This window comes from Equus quagga, chromosome 17 (genome assembly GCF_021613505.1).
Source record: "Equus quagga isolate Etosha38 chromosome 17, UCLA_HA_Equagga_1.0, whole genome shotgun sequence".
NCBI lineage: Eukaryota > Metazoa > Chordata > Mammalia > Perissodactyla > Equidae > Equus > Equus quagga.
This window is the reverse complement of record NC_060283.1, coordinates 17869676-17894695: the sequence shown is the minus strand read 5'-3', so window position 1 is coordinate 17894695 and position 25020 is coordinate 17869676. Positions and strand designations below refer to the sequence as shown.

At 34.5% G+C, this 25020-nt stretch overlaps 1 protein-coding gene across 1 annotated transcript; it reads right to left on the bottom strand.

Annotated features, from left to right (window-relative positions):
- Positions 1-958: 958 nt before the first annotated feature.
- Positions 959-1909, bottom strand: LOC124229386 (olfactory receptor 5L1-like). Its single transcript, XM_046644579.1, has one exon. It carries the CDS (start codon positions 1907-1909, stop codon positions 959-961), a length of 951 nt encoding a protein of 316 aa, XP_046500535.1.
- Positions 1910-25020: the final 23111 nt, after the last annotated feature.

Below are 25020 nucleotides of genomic sequence, written 5' to 3'. Positions count from 1 at the left end.
AAGAAATATGGAAAGGTTTATCCCCTAGAACCTCCTGCTAACACCTTGATTTGGGCCCAGTGATATTGATTTCAAATTTCTGACCTCCAGAACTTTAAGAGAATAAGTCTATTGTTTTAAGCCACCAAATTTGTAGTAATTTTTTTCAGAAGCCATGGGAAACTAATGCAATTGGCTTAAAATATAATAAATGTATAAAGTGTAGTAAATGCTTAAAATAATATCAGGCAGAGCAAAATAGTTAACAAGGACATGGACACCTAAAAAAGATATGACGTCAAACATACTTTAATCAAGACTTAAGGTGAAACAAAGAACAAAAGATAAAAGTAAAAACAATGGCAATAACAGCAGATATACCATATTTAGTGCTAAGAATTTAAGATGTATCATTTAATTTTCATGAAAGTTTTATTAGAAAAGTGGAGTATTATCATTTTAAAAGTTCTAAAATTATTACCTTTCAATCTAAAAATTAATAAAAGAGAAAATAACCAAAAACTTAGAAATAATGCCCAGAAATATAGATAAAATCATAGGAAATTTACTACAAATTCTCATGAAAAATCAGTGAATATGAGGCAAATGTATACTCATTCTACGTTAAAAAAAAAAGATGAAGTCAATTTAATAAGAAAGGTTTCATGCATTAAGGGCAATGCAAAAATATAAAAGCACTTTGTTAAAATTATATTTATGTTACCTCAAACAAAGAAATTGAGTCTAACAATATCACCCCAAAAACCCGTTCAAGGCAATTAGGGATGGGAGAAGTGTAGCAAGGGTAGCAGATGCACTTGAACTCTCCAATAAAAGGGTTTAATAAGATAGGCAACTGGGAAACAAAAAAGAATGCATTGTCCTCTAGCTCAAAAAATACTTTCTTATTTTATTTTTCATTCACATCCACCCAAAACAAGACCCTCAATAAAGGTATTTAATGAAACCCTGAGTCTAGCTAAGAAAATAGCTTTTCAAAAGGCAATTTGGATCCCAACACTTTCTTGACAGCTTCTTTCACATCCTTGTTCCTCAGGCTGTAGATCAGGGGATTCAGCATGGGAATCACTACAGTGTAAAATACCGTGGCTGCTTTGTCAGTATCCATACTGTTGCCAGAACTGGGCCGGCAATAAATGAAAAGGATTGTTCCATGGAAGACAACAACAGCTGCGAGGTGGGAGGCACAGGTGGAAAAGGCTTTACACCTTCCCTCTGCAGAGTGTATCTTCAGGACGGTGATGAGAATAAACAAGTAGGAGGTGAAGATGATCATAATGGTAAAGATCTCATTGAAAGTGGTCACAATAAACACCACGAGTTCATTAATAGAGATGTCATAGCAAGCAAGTGTTAAAAGAGGGGGTAAATCACAAAAGAAATGGTCAACTACATTTGACCTATAGGATGGGATTTCGAGAGCTAAACACAAATGAACCAGAGAACACGCAATTCCATAGAGGTAACAGCCGGAAACTAGAAACATACAAAATTTCTGGGACGTGGTAATCGTGTACAGCAGAGGGTTACAGATGGCCAAGAAGCGGTCATAAGCCATGACAGCGAGCAGGAAGACTTCAGTGACTGCACACATACAGAAGAAGTAGAACTGCACCATGCATCCCAGGAAGGAGATTACTTTTTCCTTGTTTAAGATATTGGACAGCATCTTTGGCATGATGACTGTGGAGTAGCAAAAATCCACAAAGGACAAGTGGCTGAGGAAAAAGTACATGGGGGTGTGAAGTTGAGAGCTGAACTGAATCAGTGCAATCATGCCCACGTTGGCCAAAACTGTGACTCCATATATGAGAAGGAACAGAAGGAAGAGAAAGGCTCTCAGCTCAGGGGCATCTGATAATCCAAGAAGAACAAACTCTGTCACAGTGGTACAGTTCTCTTCACTCATTTCCACCTTATGTCAGGATTGGGAAACCAAATGACAAGTTCTTCTATCTTCTAAAAACAGAATAAGAGATATAACAGCACATTTATTTTAACTTCAGTAACATACAACATTGATATCAAACATAGTGTATTTGAAACACAAATGTCAAATAATTCAAAATGTTCACTGTCTCAGTGGACCCCATAGATAAAAATTAAGTATCAGCAGAAACCTATAAGGCTCTCAACTGTTACCTACCAGAATAAATTGAGTTTGATGGAGTTTTAAACAGATTCAATGGTATACTCTAAAGCCCCATGGAGATCAACTCCTGTTTCCTGAAAAATTTAAGTTCTGTCCAAGTAGGGTAACAGTTATTGTGATACTATATAATGTACACTATTTTTTTTACTGTTGTCTATCAGTAACATGAATTTGCAGCAGGTGAAGAGATCCTGTGCACTTCTCTTGTTGGAGAGTGGGACAAACCATTTGAGATTGGTGGCTCACAAAGAATCTTCAAATTTGGAATTCTGCAGAATGAAAAAAATAGAATTAAATATATACTAAAAACCATCATCAATTTTACTTATCAAAATCAAGTTAGTGAATTATAATGATAGTGATCAATTTCAATAATGACTCAGAAAGATGTAACACTTGTATGTACTTTTCTGGAAAGTAGTTAGGCAATGTTTATCTAAACTCTCAACCCTGACAACAGTAAAAGCTACATGATATTTTTATGAGAGATTTTATTCTTAATAAGCTGTTCTAAGAAATATTTAATTACGTTGATAAAATTGTGAGAAACAGTGTTCAAAGCTACATTGCAGCCTTGTTTATAATATTAATAAAGGAAAAGATTAATTTTCAAAAATAGAGCGATTTTTAAAACTTTGGTGCATCATATCTAGGGTAGAAAATTTTCATGCTATTTGAAATTATGATTTGGAGATAATTAATTTTTTAAAGGATCCTGAATAGTTCACTTGGTTGGGGGAGGTCGTTACATTGTGTATTCAATATAAGTGGGATCTGTCATTCAGGCCTGTCCTTAAAAAAAAGGCAAACAGAAATTGACAAATTTTATTCACTGCTCTCCTTCCTAGACAGCAGGAGGCATATACCTATGTCTTCATATACAGACGCACAACAAAACTGGATGAAGAGATTCTGGACTGGAAACAAAACATGATATTTTCTCCATATCTTGAACTAATTTTAAAGTAGAAACCTCACTTTCCTGAATTCATAGCTTTTTCATTATCTGACCAAAAAGAAGCAGAGTTATTTGCATACTTCAGAGTTAAAACAGCAAAAACAGGTTGGAAAAGTTTATTTCTAGTGTTCCACGCTGATAACAAGAAACTAGGTTATGGTAAACCCAGGCAAATCCAAAAGAATTCACCTCATGTACTGAGTAGAGAGAGTTCACATGTCCTGGTTCTCCATGACCAGCTCCGAGGCATTAATTCAACTCTCAGAATTAGCATGACAATCAGGGAGCTCATCCACAGTCATAAATTCTAGATTGCATGATAGAAATTGGTATAGAGAATGGTAGAAAGAGAAGGAGAGAGACAAACACACTATCGTTTTTAACTCTATTTCATGCTCACTAACGTTTAATGTTACAGAGGAAATTGTTCTAATTTCACCATCAACTGTTTCTCAGTACTAAAAGACAAAAGCATTTTAAAGATTTTATTTTTCCTTTTTCTCTCAAAGACCCCCAGTACATAGTTGTGTATCTTTAGTTGGGGGTCCCTCTACTTGTGGCATGTGGGACGCTGCCTCAGCATGGCCAGATGAACAGTGCCATGTCCTCGCCGAGATTTCAAACCTATGAAACCCTGGGCCGCTGCAGCACATGGCGCGAATTTTACCACTTAGCCATGGGGCTTACCCCGATAAAAGCATTTTAAATAATAAGTGCCTAGAAATATGGGTTCTGTTAAAACTTACTCTAATTAGAAGACAGATGAGGTAGACGTATCTTTAAAATAAGTGTTTGCTTGGAGAATATATTCATTTTCATTTTCAAGCAACCAGGGCCTGGTTCTAGCTAACATACCTGAGAGAGGCATTTCCATCCTGCTGCTGAAGATGTTAGGATGTGTATAGTATATAGTTAGAGATTTATACTGTAATTTAAGCTCTTGGGTAATGGGTCCCTCATGTTCAAAGTTAATTATTAATCTCTATGGTATAAAAATAAATTAAAATTAATACTCCATTTGATATAAAACAGAGATAATCTCTATGGAATATCATCAGGAAATTTTTTTAAATATCCTTTATTGTGAAATAATTTTTTTAAATGAAACATTCCTTCTCCCAGATTTCACAGCACATTGTGATATTACATCATGCTGTCATATGTGTGGGTCACATCTCATACTGCAATTCTGAAATATCACGAACATTTCTTATGAATTCTTTTTTATAATGCTACAAAATTTCCTAAATTCCTGTAGGTCACAGTAACTAAAACCACACCAAATTCTTTCAAATACTAGGAAGGAAATAAACGTACTTGTCAGAAAACAATATAATAGTTTACACTTACTGGAGAGATGTTATGTGTTACAATCTTTCTAAATATTATGCAAGTATTAACTTAACTTTCATAATAACCAGCAAAGAAAAGAATTCTGTTTTCACGCCTGTCTTACAAAGGAAATTATGGAGGCACAGACACTGAGTTCTAACTGGGACAAAGTCAAATTGCAGGAAAGGGCCCTGTGCTGCTGTGGGGTTTTTCCTACATGTATGACTGAATGGGGAAAAGAATAGACGCAGAACCACTTCTTAGCCTGCGTTTTCTCTAATGCATGTCCAATGCTGGAAGCCGTCAAACAGGATCATCTCAATTATCTCTTCCAGGTGTGTTCTTCGGACTGTATAATGTCAGTGTAGGCCACAGTGCTCTCCTTGTCTCTCTGTATCACTGGGTATACACAAAGACTTTCCAAGGAGTACTTGTTTAAAAGACTTTTTCAAGTAAATCAATGTTTATATTCTCAACTGCCATATAATATCTTCCTAAAATTGATGTGCCCAAGACAGCACTCAAGGCTGAAGATACTTTCTGTTTCACCATAACTACATCATCTTTCATAATTAACAAGAGAAAAGAAAAGCATTCACCAACTCATATTTGATGCATTATCCTCATGAGTAGAAGCCTGTGGGTCAAAAAAAAAAGGAATAACTTGGAATGTTGTTGTTCTTCAGGCTGTCTTTGATTTTTTTTAAAGATTTTATTTTTCCTTTTTCTCCCAAAGCCCCAGGCACATAGTTGTGTACTTTTAGTTGTGAGTCCTTCTAGTTGTAGCATGTGGAATGCCGCCTCAGCATGGCTTGACGAGTGGCGCAATGTCCGCACCCAGGATTCAAACCAGCGAAACCATGGGCCACCAAAGCAGAGCACGCAAACCCAACCACTCAGCAACTGGGCCGGCCACTGATTTTTTATTCCTCACTCAGGGCACATTAAACTCATAAATTATCCTTCTACCTCTTTCTATCTCATAATATTTCTTAGATCGTATCTTCTTTGGAGAAACGTGTATTCAAATATTTTACCAATTTTAATATGTGCATTTGACTTTCTGTACTCTAGTTGCAAATGTTCTTTATATATTAATGATATAAAACTTTCCTCAGATATACAGCATCATCTTTGCTCTTAAATTTAGGTCTGCGATCCATTTTGAGTTAATGTCTGTGTATGGTGTGAAGTATTGGTTTCAGTTCATCATTTTTGCTTATGAATCGTAAATCACTCGACAATTTATTGAATATTTTATCCCTCCCCAATAAATACCCTTGGTAGCTTTGTCAAAGATCAATCACCTGTTAATGTGTTTATTTTCAATCATCAATTCTATTACATTGGTATATATGTCTGCCTTACACCAGTGCTAGTTACTATGTTTTGTAGTTTTCAGTATTAAGTGCTGCTCTTCTTTCATTAAATTCATTGCTAATTATATTTATCTTATTTGAAATCACATTATTCTCCTAATTTCACATTCAGATATTATTTTGCTATTATATAGAAATAAAATTGTTTTTGCATATTGATCTTGTATCATGACTATGGTGAACTCAATTATTCTAGTGTTTTTCTGGTGTGTTATGTGACATGCTTAGATTTTCTACTTGAAAGATCATGTAGTTTGTGAATAAAATTATTTTACTTCAAAATCAGGGTGACTGACTGACTGATTGATTTATTAATCTAACCATCTATGTATCTATGTATCTATCTATGTATCCATCCATCTATCTATCTATCCATCATCATCATGAGTACTGAGAGGGGACATCCTGAATTGTTTTTTACTTTAGGGGGAAATCGCTCATTACAAAACCATTAAGTGTGATGTTACAAGCAATTTTGGTAGGTCGAAGTAATTTCCTGTATTTCTACTTTGTTGGGAATTTTTATCTTAAACAGTGGTGGATTGTATTACGTACCTTTTCTGCATTTTTTGAGATGGCGATATGGTTTTCATCTTTAATTCTATATGTGATACGTTACATTAATTGCTTTTCATATGTTAAGTTCACCTTGCATTTCTGGGCTAGCTCTCACTTGGTCGTGATTTATTATCCTTCTATGTGTATTATAGGATTTATTTTGCTAATTCTTTCCTGAGAATTTTTCTATCTACAACCATGTGGGCTATCAGGTAGTGTTTTCTTCCTCATGTTTCTTTTTTGACTTTGTTATCAGGATAATACTGTCTTAACAACATGAATTGGAAAGAGAGTCTCCTCTTCTATTTTCAACATAATTACTGAACAATGAACAATTGGTAATTTAATAGAGATATTAAGTAAAATTAACCAGTCAAACCTATATCTACATATTGATAATAAAGGAGAATATTTTAATTACAAATTTCATTGATTATGTTGTTATATGTCTATCCAGATTTTCTATTTTTTTCTTTTGTCAGCTTTTGTAATTTTATCTTTTTAGGAATTTGTCCATATAGTCTAAGTTGAAAAATTTGTTAGTATAGGCTGCTTATAATATTTGATATAGTCATTTTAATATCTGATTATGATCATTTGTATCTTGTCTCCTTTTTACTTAGTAATTCAAGATAAAATGTTATCAATTTTATTAACTTTTCAAAACTCAAACTCTTTGACTTTCTCTACTGTTTTTCATCTTTGTATTGTTGGTGTATGCTCTAGACTTTATTATATCCTTCCCAATATTTTTTGTTTGTTTTCAGTTAATCATTCTTTTTTCTAGTTTCTAAATATGGAAGCTAAGGCTCTAGTTTTGACCTATTGTTTTTTTTTTCTAATATAGGTATTTAAAGTCATAGATTTCCCTCTAAGCACTTTAGGAGTTTATAGATTGTGGTTTTATTTTCATTCAGTTCAAAATTTTCTATAATTTCTATTATCCTTTCTTTTTTGATCTTCGGTTTATTTAGAAGTAGGTTGTTAAAGTTTGAGGCTTTTACTTGTATGCTGGATACAAATCCTTTGTCAGATGTGTGCTTGGAAAGAATTTCTTCCATTTTATGTTTAGTCTTTTCATTATTTCAAATGTGGCTTGTGAAGAACAAAGTATTTAATTTTGATGACACCTCACATCATTTTTCTTTTATTGACCGTGATTTGGAATTCATGTCTAAGAAATATTTTTCCAATGTGAAATAACAAAGAATTGTTTCTTCTGGAAGTTTTATAGACTTGATATTACATTTAGTTTTATGATCCTTTGAGTTAATTATTTTATATGATGTTTTTTATGGATTTATTTTCATCTTTTGCATGTGGATATTTAAAGTATCTAGCATTTTTGTTAAAAGACTATTCTTTTCCATTGTATACACTTTGTATCTTTGTGGAAAGTAATTTGACCTTTTGGGTGTGTATCTGTATTTGAATCCTCACTGTTCCATTTATTTTTACATTTATATTTTTATTAACACATTGTCTAAGTTACTTTAGCTTTATATTGAAATCAGATAGTGAGACGCTTCCAATGATTTTGTGACTTTCAACCTTGTATGCCTTTTCTAGTTCCTACTGCATACATTTTATAATCAGTTTGACAATTAATTAAAAAATCTTGTTGAGATTTTTGTTTTGTTGTTTATTGTTTTGTTTTGTTCTACTTTGCTTTATATTAACATGTCCATACATGAGATATTTTTTATTTTCTATATTAACTTCGTCAAATATTTATAATTAAGATTTCTTTAAACTTTGTCTTCTCTTTGCACATGTACCCCAGAGATGATCTTTCTCCTGATTCTTCCCCCTCCCCCAACAGTGGAATACTATTATTATTATGCTATGCTTGTATTAGTTGTTTGCCCAGTGATCCCAGCTATTGAGTGGGTTACAAAAATGTTTAAAGTTTGTGAATATCCAGCTTTTTGTGCTGTAATACTGGAAGCAAATCTCTTTATAGCTTTCTAACTCTTATCCTTAGGACAGAAAACTGATAATTTTGGTTTAAGAAAGATTCAACTAATTGAAGACCAGTCCTGGTGGTCTGGTGGCTAAGTTTGGGGTGATCCACTTCAACAGGCCAGTTCAGTTCCCAGCACAGGACTACAATACTCATGTGTCAGTGGCCTTGCTGTGCTGGCAGCTCACATACAAAAAGAGATAAGTTGGCAGTGAATGTTAGCTCAGGGTGAACCTTCCTCAAGTAAAAAAAAAAAGAAAGAAAGAAAGAGAGAAACAAGGAAAAAAAATTCAACTAAGTGAAATTGTAACATATTTTTAAAAATTGCCATTTAATAAATCATACCAAAGCATTTTTTATAAACTTCTCAGAAACTAAGAAAGAGAATTTCTCCAATGACCGTTTTCATTTTAAAACTAGAAGATTACCAGAAGCACCTTAAACAGCAAATGAGTATAATTATACTTAGTAAATTATTAAAATAATCCTTAATGATAAGGGCTCATGAGGTTTTTGACTTAATATATATATGATGTTAAAAACTAGAGTGACCTCCCTACTGTAAAAAAATCACAATTGTGTTTCCATCCTTGTCTTTGTATTAAGATCAAATTTAAGTATGCTGAAATCTGTAATATTATAGCAATAAAAAAAATCCATGGATAGTTTTACTAAATGAAATCAAACTATAAAAACAAAATTCATCCCAATCAATATCAATAAGAGATGCATTTCTAAAGCTGTTTTATAGTTTATCTTTGAAATTTTCATAAAATTTGTAACATGCTTAAGTTTTGAATAGAAGTAAGATAATGATTGGTATAATTATAATCCAGTGTAGGAAAAAATCACTTAGAACTTCATTAACAAAGGAAATAAACGGTCAATTTGCAAGTGTTTTTGTTGTGAAGAAATGTACTATTATGATTATTGAGGGATATAATTCTGGAGAGTAAGTGAATTTATATATGAGTTCAGGGGCAAAATAAATGATATGAAATCTGATGTTTTATATATTTTGAATTAATTATTATGAACATAAGATGGTTATGGTATACATTGGATATTAGATTTTTCTTTCTCAATTAAATTTACAACCAGTTACTTTGAAGACAATTGAAAATTCTAACAGTTATGTAGATTTTTAAAATTAATTTATTTAAGAAGCACATGAGTTAATAAATATTTAATACCACTAACAAAAATTATACTCTATAGCAGGTATAGAAGTCACCAAAGATAATTTTAAATCTAAAGTTGTAAAATGAATAAATGTGAAATTTTATGTCCATATTTAGAGAAAACTATCAAAGCCTGTAGGGTTGAAGTCTCAAATTTTCTTTTGCTTATGTCACCCTTTAATTTTAAAACAATGATCAAGGGCTGGCTCCATGTCCGAGTGCTTAAGTTCATGTGCTCCCCTTCAGAGGCCAAGGGTTCATCAGCTCGGATCCTGGGCACAGAACTACACACCACACATCAGGCCATACTGTGGCAGCATCCCACCCAGAAGAACTAGAATGACCTACAACCAAGTTATGCAACTATGTATTGGGGCTTTGGGGAGGAAAAAAAAAAGAAGATTGGTAACAGATGTTACTCAGGGAAATCTTCCGCACCCACCACCCCCAAAAGATTACTGAGATGCAGCCATGATGGGGCCAGCCATCCAGATCTGTTAAAAAAAAAAGTGATCAGAGCACTTAAACAATATGCATCTCCGTTTCCTCACAATAAAAGTAAGAGGATTGTGTCTCTGATTTCAGAAAAACTTAATCACCTTTGCTAAGATAGGAAAACAAATAAAGATTTACTCTCTGAAAATGGGTTATTTGTAACTGATTCAAATCAATACCAATATAACTTTTCCACTACTTATCCATGATTGTTCTAGTTCACTTAAATATCAAGGAAATGACAATATGTAGAAGAGGACAGTTTATTTGTGAATATGTAAAACAACGTTGGTTGTTATTATATATCTAATTATTAATGAGAAAAATGGTGATATTAATTTATCATTTTAAGCTTAAAACCATATAACCATTTTAAATAGTTTCATTGAACCAATATAAAATTGTTGCCCAGTTTTCATTCTACCTTCACAAAAGCAACTAGAATTTGTTCTCTCACTGTTTTACTGACAAAATTTGGAATTTTATTCAGACACAAAGAGTATATAAGGGAAAACATAAATAATTCAAGCAAAACTGATGATAGAAGAGATAAAAGAAAATATCAATATGATGTTATAAAATTTCCAAATCAGATACCTGTGTCTATGAGGGCATCTTATGATAAATATTGCAAAGGTTAGAGGAAAACTTAATCCTCCCACATATACACAGTAATCGAGTTTTGATTTTTCTTTGTTTAGATTATAATTAAATATTACAGTTAATTTAAAGCAACATTCAAGCCCAAGGAAAACAATTAGCTCTCAACACTTACAACAAATCCAGTCAATTATTTGATGAAGACTGCCTAGAGACCTGATAAACACAATTGACATACTCCCTTGGTCAAGCTGCCATATGAATTAATAATGTATTTACACTGATTGGTCAGTGATAGAAAGGAAGCATGAAACATAGAACATGAATATATTCTCTTTTCTTGTTTTCATCACTTCAGGAAGCAAGCTACTATTCCTGAACTTCTTGTAAATCCTTCACCCTATACACTGGAACTCTTTTATGAGATAATTTATAAATAGCTACAATTTATGCAAATTTTCACTCCTTTAAGCACTTAACAAGATTCTTGTATGCATATAGCATAAAATAGTAGCTCAAAATATATGTTGGATTATTGACTTCATTAAATGTACTCACAGTTTGAACATTATTTGCACTTTTTACTCCTGAATAAAACTTTCTCTTTCGTTTATCTTGAAATATTCTATCCTTCAGGGCCAAGTTAAAGAAGAAGGCACTTATGAAGCAATCCCTCTGATAGCCACAAATCATTTTGCATTATCCCTCCCCACCAACCTTACTATGATATTTACTAACAACCCTGGATTGTGAGATCCTTGAAAATGAAACTATATCATTTCATGTGATCTGTTTCACTAATTTAAAATAAAGCTTTTTTTAATTTAGCACTTACAATCTATCAGTTATTAAGGAAGAAAGGATAACAGAACTAGCATTTATTGCACAGTATACCAGATATATTGTCTAGATTTTCTTTGTTCCACAAACCAACTTATGAACTAAATCATATTATATCATTTTTCCAGTAAATTTATTGTGGTCATAATTATTTATAACATTGTGTAATTTCAGATGTAAATTATTACTTATCAGTTTCTGAATAGACTTCATCATGCTTACCTCCGATAGCCTATTTTCTGTCTGTCACCATACATATGTGCCTCTTCACACCTTTTGCCCACCCACCAATCCCCTTCCCCTCTGGTAACCCCCAATCTGTTCTCTTTATCCATATGTTTGTTATCTTCCACTTATGAGTGAAATCATGAAGTATTTGTTTTTGTCTGGCCTATTTTACTTAACATTATACCCTCAAGGCCCATCCATGTTGTTGCAGGTGGGACAATTTTGTGTTTTTTATGGCTGAACAGTATTCCATTGTATACATAAAGCACATCTTCTAAATCTTATCTGTATCCATTCATCCATAGAAGGGCGCTTGGGTTGCTTCCATATCATGGTTATTGTGAATAATGCTGCAGTGAACATAGGGGTGCACAAATCTCTTTGCATCATTGATTTCAAAATCTTTGGGTAAATACTCAGTAGTGTGGTAGCTGGGTCATATGCTATTTCTATTTTTATTTTTTTGAGAAATCTCCATAATATTTTTCATAGTGGCTGCACCAGTTTGTATTCCCACCAGCAGTGTATGAAGGTTCCTTTTTGTCCACAGTGTCTCTGAAACTTGTTGATTTTTGTCTTGGTAATTACAGCCATTCTGACCACTGTAATGTGGTATCTCATTGTACTTTTGATTTGCATTTCCCTAATAATTAATGATGCTGTACAACTTTTCATGTGTCTGTTGGCCATCTGTACATCTTCTTTGGAAATATATCTCTTCATATCCTCTGCTCATTTTTTGATTGGGCTGTTTGGAGGTTTTTGTTGATTTTCTGAGTCCTTTATGTATTTTGGGGATAAACCTATTGTCGGATAAATGAATTGAAAATTTTTTCTCCTAAATGGTGGCATGTCTTTTCATTTTGTTCATTGTTTCCTTTGCCTTGCAAAAGCTTTTTAGTCTGATGTACTCCTATTTGTTAACTTTTCTTTTGTTTCCCTTGCCCAAGTACACATGATATTTGAAAAGATGCTGCTAGGTCAAATCTGAAACAGCATACTACCTATATTTTTTTCTAAGAGTTTTATGGTTTCAGGTCTTACATTCAAGTCTTTAATCCATTTTGAATTTATGTTTGTGTATAGTGCAAGATAATGGTCAACTTTCATTCTTTTGCATATGGCTGTGCAATTTTCCCAACACCGTTTATAGTCAATGCTTTCCTTTCTCCATTGTACGTTCTTGGCCCCCTTGTCAATGATTAACCGTTCATAGATGTGTGGTTTTATTTCTGGACTTTCAATTCTGTTCCATTGATCTGTGTCTGTTTGTCTGCCAGTACCATATAGCTTTGTATTATATTTTGAAGTCAGGGATTCTGATGCCTCCAGTTTTGTTCTTTTTTCCCAGGATTTCTTTGGCTATTTGAGGTCTTTTCTTGTTCCATATAAATTTTAGGATTCTTGGTTCTATTTCCATGAAGTATGCCATTGGAATTCTGATTGGGATTGCACTGAATCTTTAGATTGCTTAATGTAGTATGGATATTTTAACTATGTTTACTATTCTGACCCAGGAGCATGGAATATCTTTCCATTTCTTTATGTCTTCTTCAATTTGTTTCAGTAATGTCTTACAGTTTTCATTGTATAGGTCTTTCACTTCTTTAGTTGTTTATTCCTAGATATTTAATTCTCTTTGTTGCATTTGTAACTGGGATTCTATTCTTGATTTCTCTTTCTGCTATTTTGTTGTTAGTGTATAGAAATGCACGTGATTTTTTTTAACTGATTTTGTACCCTTCAACACTGCTGTAGTTTGTTAATTCTAATAGTTTTCTGATGGATTTTTAGGGTTTTCTGTGTAAAGAATCATGTCATCTGCAAACAGTGAGAGTTTCACTTCTTCCTTTCCCATTTGGATGTCTTTTTTTTTTTCTTGCCTAAATGCTCTGGTAAGAACCTCTAGTACTATGTTGAATAGTAGTGGCAAGACTGGGCACCCTGTCCTTCTTCCCGTTCTTGGAGGGATGGCCTTCAGTTTTTCACCATTAAGTATGATACTGGCAGTGATTTTGTTGTATATGGTCTTTATTATGTTGAGGTACTTTCCTTCTATACCCTTGATATTAAGAATTTTTATCATAAATTGATGTTGGATCTTGTCAAATGCTTTCTCTGCATCTATTAAGATGACCATGCGATTGTTATTCTTCATTTTGTTAATGTGGTATACCACATTGATTGGTTGATTTGCAGGTGTTGAAACATCCCTGCAACCCTGGAATAAATCGAACGTGATTATGATGTATGATCCTTTTAATGTATTGCCGCAATTGATTTGCCAATATTTTCTTGAGGATTTTAACATCTAAGTTCATCAGCAAAATTGGCCTGTAGCTTTCCTTCTTTGTGTTGTCCTTGTCTGGTTTTGGTATCAGGGTAATGTTCGCCTCGTAGAATGTGTTAGGAGGTGTTCCATCCTCTTCAAATTTTTGGAATAGTTTTAGAAGGATAGGTATTACATGTTTTTTGAATGTTTGGTAGAATTCTCCAGAGAAGCTATCTGGTCCTGGAATTTTGGGTTTTGGGAGGTTCTTGATTACTGTCTCAATTTCTGTACTTGTGATTGGTCTATTCAGATTCTCTATTTCTTCTTAATTCACTTTTGGGAGTTTGGATGAGTCCAAGAATTTATCCATTTTTCTAGGTTATCCAATTTGTTGGCACACAGTTTTTCACAGTGTTCTCTTATAATCCTTTGTATTTTTGCTCTGTTATAATTTCTCCTCTTTCATTTCTAATTTTATTTGAGCTTTCTCTCTTTTTTCTTGGTGCATCTGGATAAGGCTTTATCAATTTTGTTTATCTTCTCAAAGAGCCAGCACTTAGTTTCATTAATCCTTTCTATTTTTTTGGTCGCAATTTCATGTATTTCTGCTTTTATTTTTATTATTTCCCTTCTTCTGCTGACCTTTGGCATTGTTTGTTTTTCCTTTTCTAGTTCTGTTAGTTGCCTTTTAAGATTACTTATTTGACATTTTTTTTTCTTTGTTGAGCTGGGTGTGTATTGCTTGGAATTTCCCTCTTATGACCACTTTTGTTATATCCCATATGAGTTGGAATGTGGTATTTTCATTTTTGTTTGCCTCCAGGTATATTTTATTTGCACCTTTGATTTCTTCCTAGAACCATTGGTTTTAGCAGCATGTTCTTTTGTCTCCACATATTTCTGACTTACCCAGTTTTATTCATGTGATTGATACATAGTTTCATAGCATTGTGATCAGTTAAGATGGTTGAGATGATTTCAATCTTCTTAACTTTATTGAGGCTTGCTTTGTTTCCAAACATATGGCCTATTTTTGAGAATGATCTCTGTGCACTTCAGAAAAATGTGCAGTTCTCTGTTTTTGGATGGAATGCTCTCTATATATCTATTAAGTCCATCTGATCAAATGTTTCATTTAAATCTACTATTTCCTTGTTGACTTTTTGTTTAGATGATCTCTTCATTGATGTAAGTGCAGTGTTGACATGCTCTTTTATTATTGTGCTACTCTTAATTTCTCCCTTTAGGTCTGTTAATAATTGCCCCTCTGTTAGGTGCATATATATATTAAGTGTTATGTCTTCTTGGTGGACTGTCCCTTTTATCATTATGTACTGACCATCTTTGTCTCTCGTTGCCTTTTTTAACTTGAAATCTGCTTTGTCTGATATAAATATATCAACACCTGCTTTATTTTGTTTGCCATTAGTTTGGAGTATTCTTTTCCATCCCCTTCTTCTGAGCCCATGTGTTTCTTTAGAGGTGAGATGTGTGTCTTCTGCAGGAAGCATGTTGTTGGTTCTTATTTGTTAATCCATCCAGCTACTTTGTGTCTTTTGATTGAATAATTCAATCCATTTACACTTAGAGTGATTATTGATATATCAGGGCTTAATACTGCCACTTTAACTCTTGTTTTCTGGTTGTTCTATGTTTTCATTATTTCTATTCCTTTGTAATTCTGACAGCCATGTCATTTGGTGGTTTACTGAGGAGGTTTTCACTCTTTTTGTGAATTGTGGCTTTGCTCTGATGTTTTTTGTTTACTAGTTACTGTGGCATTTGTATAAGAGATCTCATAGATGAAATAGTCCATTTTCTCATAACCTCTCATGTCCATTAACCTTAGCAGGTTCCATCCCTTTCCTCTCCCCCTTCTTTTGCTGTTAAAAATTATTCTGTTTTTAACATTGTGAGTTTGAGACTAAGTTGATGTGTTTATAGTTACTTTTGATACTTTCTTTCCCTTTAGAGTCTAAGTTATGATTGAGTATTTGCCTCCCTGTTTTGATAGAGAGCTGCAGTTTTCTGATTGTGTCTGTCTGTTTATCTCCTTGCTCAAATCTTTTTAGATGTTTGTCTTTTTTCTTCTGGTGTGAGGGCATCTTTAATTATTTTTTGCAGGGGAGGTCTTGTGGTAATGAACTCCCTCAGCTTTTGTGTATCTGGCAAAGCATTTATTTCTCCATTGTATCTAAAGTAAAGTTTCACTGGATAGAGTATTCTTGGCTGACAGCTTTTGTCTTTCATTATTTTGAACATATCATTCCATTTTCTCCTAGCCTGTAGGTTTTCTGCTGGGAAATCTTCTGAAAGTCTGGTAGGCTTTCCCTTGTAGGTTATTTTCTTCTCCTTTGCTGCTGTGAATAATTTTTTTGTGTGTGTGATTTCATTTTGCCAGTTTTACTGTTATATGCCTTGGAGAAGGTCTTTTAGCATTGATGTAATTAGGCGTTCTATTAGCTTCGCATATTTGTCAGTCTGGTTCTTTCCCCAGGTTTGAGAAGGCCTCAGCTATTATTTCTTTGGACAAGCTCTCTGCTCCTTTCCCCCGCCCCTTTTCCCTCTGGAATACCTATAGTCCTTATATTGCTTTTCTTAATTGAGTCAGGATATTACTCAAAGAATTCCTTCATTTTTAAACAATCTTAGTTCTGTCTCCTCCTCCATCTGTAGAATTTCTATATTGTTACGCTCTAATTTACTAATTCTGTCCTCTATAGCATTAGTTCAATTTCTCTAGGATTCTGAATTATTTTTTATTTTATTAATTGTATTTTTCATATCTAAAATTTCTGCTTCTTTTTTTAATAGTTTCAATCTCTTTGGCAAAGAGATACATTTCATTTCTGAGCTCTTTGTACTGTCTTTCTGTATTCTCTTGTAAAACATTTGAGTTTCTTTATGGCAGCTATTTTCATTTCTCTGTCATTTAGGTTGTAACTGTCTATGCCCTTAGGGTCGGTTCCTGGACATTTGTTACTTTCCTCTGGTCTGAGTTTTGCTGCGGTTTCTCATCATGTTTGATGAACTAATATTTTGCCAGGACATTTGTGGTAGTGTTAGCTTGCAGACTACACTTGCTATCACTAGGGGAAAGCAGGAGGAGATTTTGTGTTCCTATCTCATCTACTGGAAGCTGTAGGGGTAGGATGGACACTTGTGTTGGCCTGGGGAGCATTCAGGTGCTTGTGTGGACTGTTCTTGGTGGGCAGGGCTTCCTCACTGAGGCCGAACTAGGGCCACTCCTCAAGGCCACAGGGGCATGGTTGGCTCCCCCCAATGAATAAGTCATGATGAGCAGGCTAAGGTTGGCCACTGCTTCTTCCTACAGTTGCCCCAGGGCACATTCCCTCTTTTAGGGCTTAACAGTACTATGGGTGCTTGTGCGGGACTGGAACACACTTGCCCTGGCCTGTAGATCTGCTGCCACCTCTGCTTGCATTTCTGTCACCCACTGTGGTTGGTGGGCAGGGCTTTCTGCCCAGGACTGAACTAGGGCCAGTCCTTGGGGCTGCAGGGGTATACTGGGTTTCCCCCTGCAAGGAATGTGATCACAAGTGGGATAAGTCCTGCCACTGCCTCTTCCTACTGTTTCCCTGTGATTGTTTACACTTTCAGGGTGATCACATCAACCTGGAAGGAATTGGTGAGCATGCACAGTGCCACTGGTGGAGGGAAGGCTGTGCTCACCTTTCTTCACCATTTCCCAGAGTGCCAGTCAATCCACCCTCTGAAATATAGATGCATGTGTCTCTTAGGTATCCAATCATGCTGTGTGGGCTTCCTCTTTCAGTCAATGAATGTCCATTTAGTTGTAGTTCAAAATGGGGAGGTTCAAAGGGAACAGCTCGCTCCACCATGTTGCTGGCATCCTATTAAATGATTTTTGCAAATAAAGACAAATTCAGGATAACTGGTCTTCTCTGGTTTATACAACCAGAGCCAGATATAGTCTCTCTAACCTAAATCTCATGTTCTTTCTTTTTGAAAATCTAAAGTAATTATTGAAAGTGAACTCTTCATGCACAGTTTATTCAAAAATAAGAAAGGTGTTCTGAAAATCTGAAGTAAATATTTACTAACACCTGCATTCAATATGAAAAAAACCCTTGTTTTTATAATTTTACCGACTGTATCCTTGTCATCTTTATTTCTCAAACTGTAGATCAGAGAATTCAACATGGGGATCACCACTGTGTAAAACACAGAGGACACTTTGACTGTGTGCCTGGAGTTTTTGCAGTTAGGCGCTCAGTAGAGGAAAATAATAGTGTCATGAAAGATGGTGATTGAGGTCAGGTGTGAGTCAGAGGTGGCGAAGACTTTGTGGTGCCCACCAGCTGAATGTATCTTTAAAGTGATGACAACAATGAACATATAACACGAGAGGATGCTGAGCAATGTGCTCACCTCATTAAAAGTGGCAACAATGAAAAGAAATAACTGTCTGAGATAAAAATCAGAGATAGGAAAATAAGGGAGGACAGCTCACAGAAGTGATTGATTACACTGAAACCCTGAAAATATAATTTTCATAGCAGAACATGTGCATAGCAAAGAACATGCTACTCCCCATGCATATGATACAACTACAAGCATGGCACAGAGTTTCTGACACATGGCAACTGTGTTGAGCAGAGGGTTGCAAATGGCCACAAGTGGTCATTGGCCATCATAGCAAATACAGTTAATTCAGGGATGACAATGGTGCAATAGAAAAGGAATTTCACCACACATTCTGAAAATGAAATGGTTCTGTGATCTGCAAGTAGTTTCACAGTGTCTTGGGAGCAATGACGGAAGGATAGCAGAAATCCATATATGAGAGTTGGATGAGAAAAATGTGCGTGAGGGTGTGTAGCTTTGGGTTAATTTTTATGATAACAACTATTCCAAGATGCCCTACCACACTGAATCTGTCAATGACCAGAAATACCAAGAAGAGTTTTACAGTTCTGGGTAATCTGAGAAATCTGAGTGAGAATGTAGCCCCAGCCATTATATTTCTTCCTGCCAGAAATATGTTTCCTGATGATAGGATCTGAAGATCATTCTTGGAAATAATATATTATGGAGAGGGATTGGCACATGAATAATGCTTAACTATCCCCTGTGTAGAGTTTTAAAGTGAGACAAAATAGATCTGTGTTATAAACGTGATAGTTGTTGGGATCCAACACAGGAATATCTAACGTTTTAGAAAAGAGTTACAAGTTAATTTTACTTTCTCAAAAATTATAATACTTAATTCTGTTCATGTTCATAAATATAACTCAAAAGACTACAAGTGTAATAACTATGAACTCAAGAAACTTAGGTGATAACCTGTACTCTAATCCTCATGTGAGACGATCTAATCTCACTGAATTCATGAATTCTGCAAAGAAATGTCTAGAAAAATGAAAAAGCAATTTTTCCATCCTACAATTACTAATGAAAAGTGGAGCATCTGAAATAACTTCTATAATTAGAATTAATTTCTATTAAAACATCTACATATATTTTGATGTAAAGAAAGAAGAGCCTATAGGCTTAATTATTTCCACATTTAAAATTTCAATTTAACACTTTAATGATCATTCTTATTTTCAACTATATAGGTAAAATATCAACGTGAATAGTGATTTATGTTTTGTAATATAGAATATCTATTAAACTCCCTTTTTCTATAGGTAAGCACAGGGAAACCTAAAGAACACATGACTTGTACAATGACATATAGATATTGGATGATCAACATACGACTAGAACCCAGATTCTTAAATTCCCAGTCATGTACCCATCCCTCTAAGCTAGGCTCAGATCTACATTGCAAATTGAGATATTCACATTTTTATTATGTAAAGATCATATTTTTACATTTTTTTGCTAATTCTTTTGTCATTTTAAAGACAGTCTTCATACTGTAAAACTATGGAAACTAGTCCAATGCATGTGTTGAGGGCCACAGTGCTGTTCTGAAGATCTGAGTCAGGATGAAATATAGAGAATGAAAGATAGAGAAACATCCCTGTTCAGGAATAAGTATGATAATTACACTTAAACATTGAGAAGGACTCTTCCCTTTTCCAGACCCTTCTCTCTTCTTTCCGTATGGTTCCTGGGAAATTCATTCTGTCCTCCATTACACGTCAAGAATATAGGTGAGAATTAAGATCTCTCCACAATTTGAAGACATTTATCATAAAAAAGTTCTTAGTACAGAGAGAAGGGTGGAATTTACCAAATTGGTTCTGAGGAAAATACCCCCAGTTAAATTTAAATCTCAGCTAGATAATGAATATTTGCTATAAGTATGTCTGAAATATCACATGGCAATGTCCACGCTAAACAGTTATTCATTGTTTATCTGAAGTTCAAATTAAATTTAGCCTTCTGTATTTTTGTTTGCCAAATTTGGCAACCCTATATCCAGAACAACTCAGAATGTTACTGTGAGGAAGACATCCCGGTTCTCCTGGAACTTTCCTCTTTTTAATACTGTAAATCAAGAATGTCAGGAATTCCCTCAATTATAATTCTTTATAATGAATATTTTTTCTTAGACTAACATTTCTGGTAAGGATGTCTCTTTTTCTGTAACCCTTAAACGTTATGGTTCAAGATGTTCCAGGATTAAAGTTTGGAGCTCCCACATAGCACTGAGAATTCTCGATGGCCCTATATGTTCAGACATCCAAGGATTTAAAGTTCAATCAGAAGGCGATGTTTTCCAGTCAATTGTCACTATTATAAAGTTATTTCTTAATTCCCTTTATCAAAGTTTCTTATTCTTGGCACTATTGACATTGTGTGATGAATTACTTTTTTTTGTTATGGGGAGCTGCCCTCGGTATTGTACCACATATAGCAGCATCTCGGCCTCTATCCACTAGATGACAGTATTGTACTCATCAATAGTCCCTCCATTGTGACAACCAAAATGTCTCCAGACATTGTTATGTGTCCCCTTAGCGGGAGAGGGCAGTACATATTCACCTGTAGTTGATAACTATTGACTTATTTCCTTGATTCTGGTAAATTTTCATATTTAGTCTATTTGAATTCAATTTAAAACTAATGTGAAAATTAAGTATCATAGTTCCTTATCTCCCAAATGATATTATTATACAGATTAGGCAATTTGTAGTATCTTTAAATCTGGGAAGTATGGTATTTTAAAACTTCTTCCTTATTATTTCTTCACTTTTCTTTCTTTTTCCCCTTGTGAGCCAATATACTTTTTCCATGCTCTAAAATCTTATTTAGAGTAGGACCTGTTTATTGTATTTCTCCAGAAGTTTCATTTTATTCCTTTCAATTCAATTTTATTTAAATATCGCCATATTCACCCTTGCACAACTCTTCCAAAAAGATCACAGACACTCACAGACATACACCCGAAAGCTCTCAGGGCCCTTCTATTTTCCTACTCCCAGGAAACAGGTGTTCCAGACACTGCTGTGGAGGAGCTCAGCTAAGCCAGGCCCTCTATACAAAGGTCTGTATAAAGAGACTGCTTCCTCTTCCAGATACTTAATGTTTTCACTGGCTCAAAAGTTTCCCCAAATTATTTTTCTCATGAGGAACTGACTGAATCTAAGGCATCTTCTACATAACTTATACGAAAAATAATGTCCATATTTTCTCTGAGCTACAAACGAAACTGCTGGTGGAAAAGGCACCCCTTTCCTCCCTCTGGAGAGCTAGTCTCGGGGAGATGCTAAGACTCATATCTGCTTCCACTCCCTGTGCCAACAGGCCCCAGAGAAAATTGCTTGCCTTATTCTCCAAAGGACTTAAAATAAGCAATTCAAATTAATGATTGTTTTCTACTTTAATTGCAACTTCTTGGAATACTTGAAGAAAAACAACAGTAGCTTTAGAAACATTTTATATAAAAGTTAACTGGAACTTTAAATGTCTTCTCATGCTCCATGATCATTCTCATAGCTTCCTCAAATTTTTCTATAATAGCAAATCATAGCAGAAGTTGTCTTTTTTATTTACTCAACAATCATTTTTCTCTTTTAGTACATTGTTTTATTATTTTTAAGTTTTTTTCTAGCTTTATTGAGGTATAATTGACAAATAAAAATCACGTGTTTGAGTACAACCCAATATTCTGATATACATATACATTGTGAAATAATCAACACAATCAAGCTAATCAACATATCCATCACTTCAAATTACTATTTTCTTTCTTTTTTGGGTGAGAATACCTAAATTCAGCCCTTTAGCAAGTTTCAAGTAGACGGTAAGGTATTGTTAAATTTAGTCACATTGTTGTACATTAGATCTTCAGAATTTATCCAGCTTGCATAACTGAAACTTTGTATCCCTTGACTGAGATCTCTCCACTTCCCCCCTTCTCAGCCCCTGACAACACCATTCTACTTTCTGCTTCTGTGAGTTTGACTGTTTTAGATTGCAGATATAAGTGAGATTAAATAGTATTTGTCTTTTAAGAAATATTTCTTATGTATCTACCATGTCTCTGGTTTCTGTAAGGCGTAACTGCCCCCTGGTTACACTAACCACACTGAGCGAGAGGGAAGATGCTGCTCAGGGGCCTCAGCAACTTTATTATGATGCTATTAATTATATCAGGAGCTGAGCAAATCTCCTCATATATATTGATGGTAGGACTTCAAATGGGAATTTGGTTTCTCACTGTCCCCACAAGAAGCTACATCTGGCTAGAACCAGTATATTAGGGTTTCTAAAGTTATTGCAAACAACTTGAATACCTGATAAACAAATATATTGTGTACCATTCACAGTATGATATTATATTTACTTCTAATTTATCATAAAGCTTTCATCCCAAGACTCTGTAGTCCCTTAAAACACCACATTACCACAAAATTCTTGATTCTGTCTTCTCTATTACCATTGGCATTTCTTTAAATCATAATTTTTATTACGTTACACTTGTATGGTTCAATAGCCTCCAAATTGGCTTTTAAGCCTATATATTCACTCTCCTATATCCGTATGCCACGCTGCCACTAAAATAACTCTTTTCAAAGGAAGTCAATTTATATTTAGGTGTTTGTTTGAATATGCATAAAGTCTCTGTGGAAGTATATATTAGGCATTTTTCACGTTAGAGAAAAGAAGTGGACCATAGAAATATATCACTTATTCCAAAAATAAATAAACTAAATAAGTGTAAACTAAATTTTTTTTAAAAAAATTAACAGCTATATTAAGCAAATAATTCCCTAGATTGCAAAGCTGAGTGACTCATAGTCACTTACTGGTGCTTTTTTTTTTTTTTTTTTTTTTGAGGAAGATTAGCCCTGAGCTAACTGCTGCCAATCTCCCTCTTTTTGCTGAGGGAGACTGGCCCTGAGCTAACATCCGTGCCCACCTTCTTCTACTTTGTATGTGGGATGCCTGCCATAGCATGGCATGCCAAGCGGTGCCATGTCTGCACCCAGGATCCAAACTGGCGAACCCAGGGCCACCGAAGCAGAGCATGTGAACTTAATCACTGTGCCACGGGGTTGGCCCCACTGGTGCATTTTTAAATTCCTAAAATTTTCTCCCAGTTTTTCTCTACTAGACTTAACCTGGTCGACTTTCTGTACAAATTTTTGTCTCCATATCTATCTATGTATATATCTGTGTATCTATCTCTATCCATCTATCATCTATCTATCTACGGTTTTACACATCTGCACATTTATCCAATTTCTCATCAGTCTGGGTACCCTTAACTCACTACTTATCCCATCCATCTAGAAGATGCTGCTGAGTCATCAATCTCTGTAAGAAACCTTCTTTAGCTTCTTCAGACAAAAGTCATTATTCTTTGAAAGTCATAATTTCTGTGACACATCCTTTAGTTATCGCTTGGGCCGCAGTGTGATGTAGTTATCAGTCTATATATTTACACTGCTTTCTCTTCAGCCTGACTGTGTGTTTCTGGATGTCATGGACAATCTCTCTTTCTCTTGTATTTCTACATCTACCCAGGAAGAAATGCACCCATACGTAAGTATTATTGAAGCAGGACCCTTAGCTTTATTTTTTTCATCTGAAATATTTGAGATGTCTCTGATACTCTTCACATCAGGAGTAAGAATGTTCTCACTGTTCAAGTCCATGTATTAGTTGCTGGAGCCAAACCTGTAACTCAATTTCATCTTCTAGTCTTCTGATGCTTCTTGTATACTATACTGACCTTTGGCCTGTGCTGTAAGGATCAAGTAGTCATGGATTGGAAAGCCTTGATTTAGCTCTGAAAATTGAATTTAAAATGTAGGATGCAATATGGGCTCAATTCTTTCATTTCATTTTGCTTTCCTGACAGAATTTTAGAGAAAATCGTTGGCATTTGAATCCATAGTATGTTTCAGCTATTTTTAAGATGTATTTTCACCTGTTATAATATCTCAGGTTTGATGTATCTTATAATTAATGACAAATCAATAATTGTCTCATAGTTGAATGAGTAAAGATTTTTTTCTTGGGCATACAGTTAAAGATGGTGAATCTTATAATACTTGGACTAAGAAATAGTAATGGACATAGAGAAGAGGAGCACATGGAGGGAAGCATTCCAGAGTTAGCATTCCTGAGAAACTTGGAAACATTGTCCTCATCTATCAGATTTAGATAATCATGGATATGTTACATCTAAATTGAAATAAAATGAGACTTATTCCTGTCCAAGTCCTATCTTTCAAAAATAAATGCTATGATGAGATTGAGGCCAGAGTCTAGTGGATGTGTCTAAAATCACAGATAGTGACATAAGCAAAACATGCAGTAAAATAACTTGTGTTTTGTTTTTATTTGTTTCCTTGTTTGTTTATCATATACCTCAGCTAAGTATCATTCCTTGGTGAATTAAAAAATGAAAATAAACAAAGAAAAGAATGCTGATATTAATGTTATTAGCTTTAAAAGTGTAAAGAAGTTTCTGTTATTGTTCAACAGTATCCTGAACAAGCTCTAGTTACTATATTTTCAAAAATGATTCTGCTTAAAATGCATTTACAATCAATGTGATTCTAAAAGAATTAAACTAGTTGGTAGATCAGAACAAAACTTCAGAATATCGCTC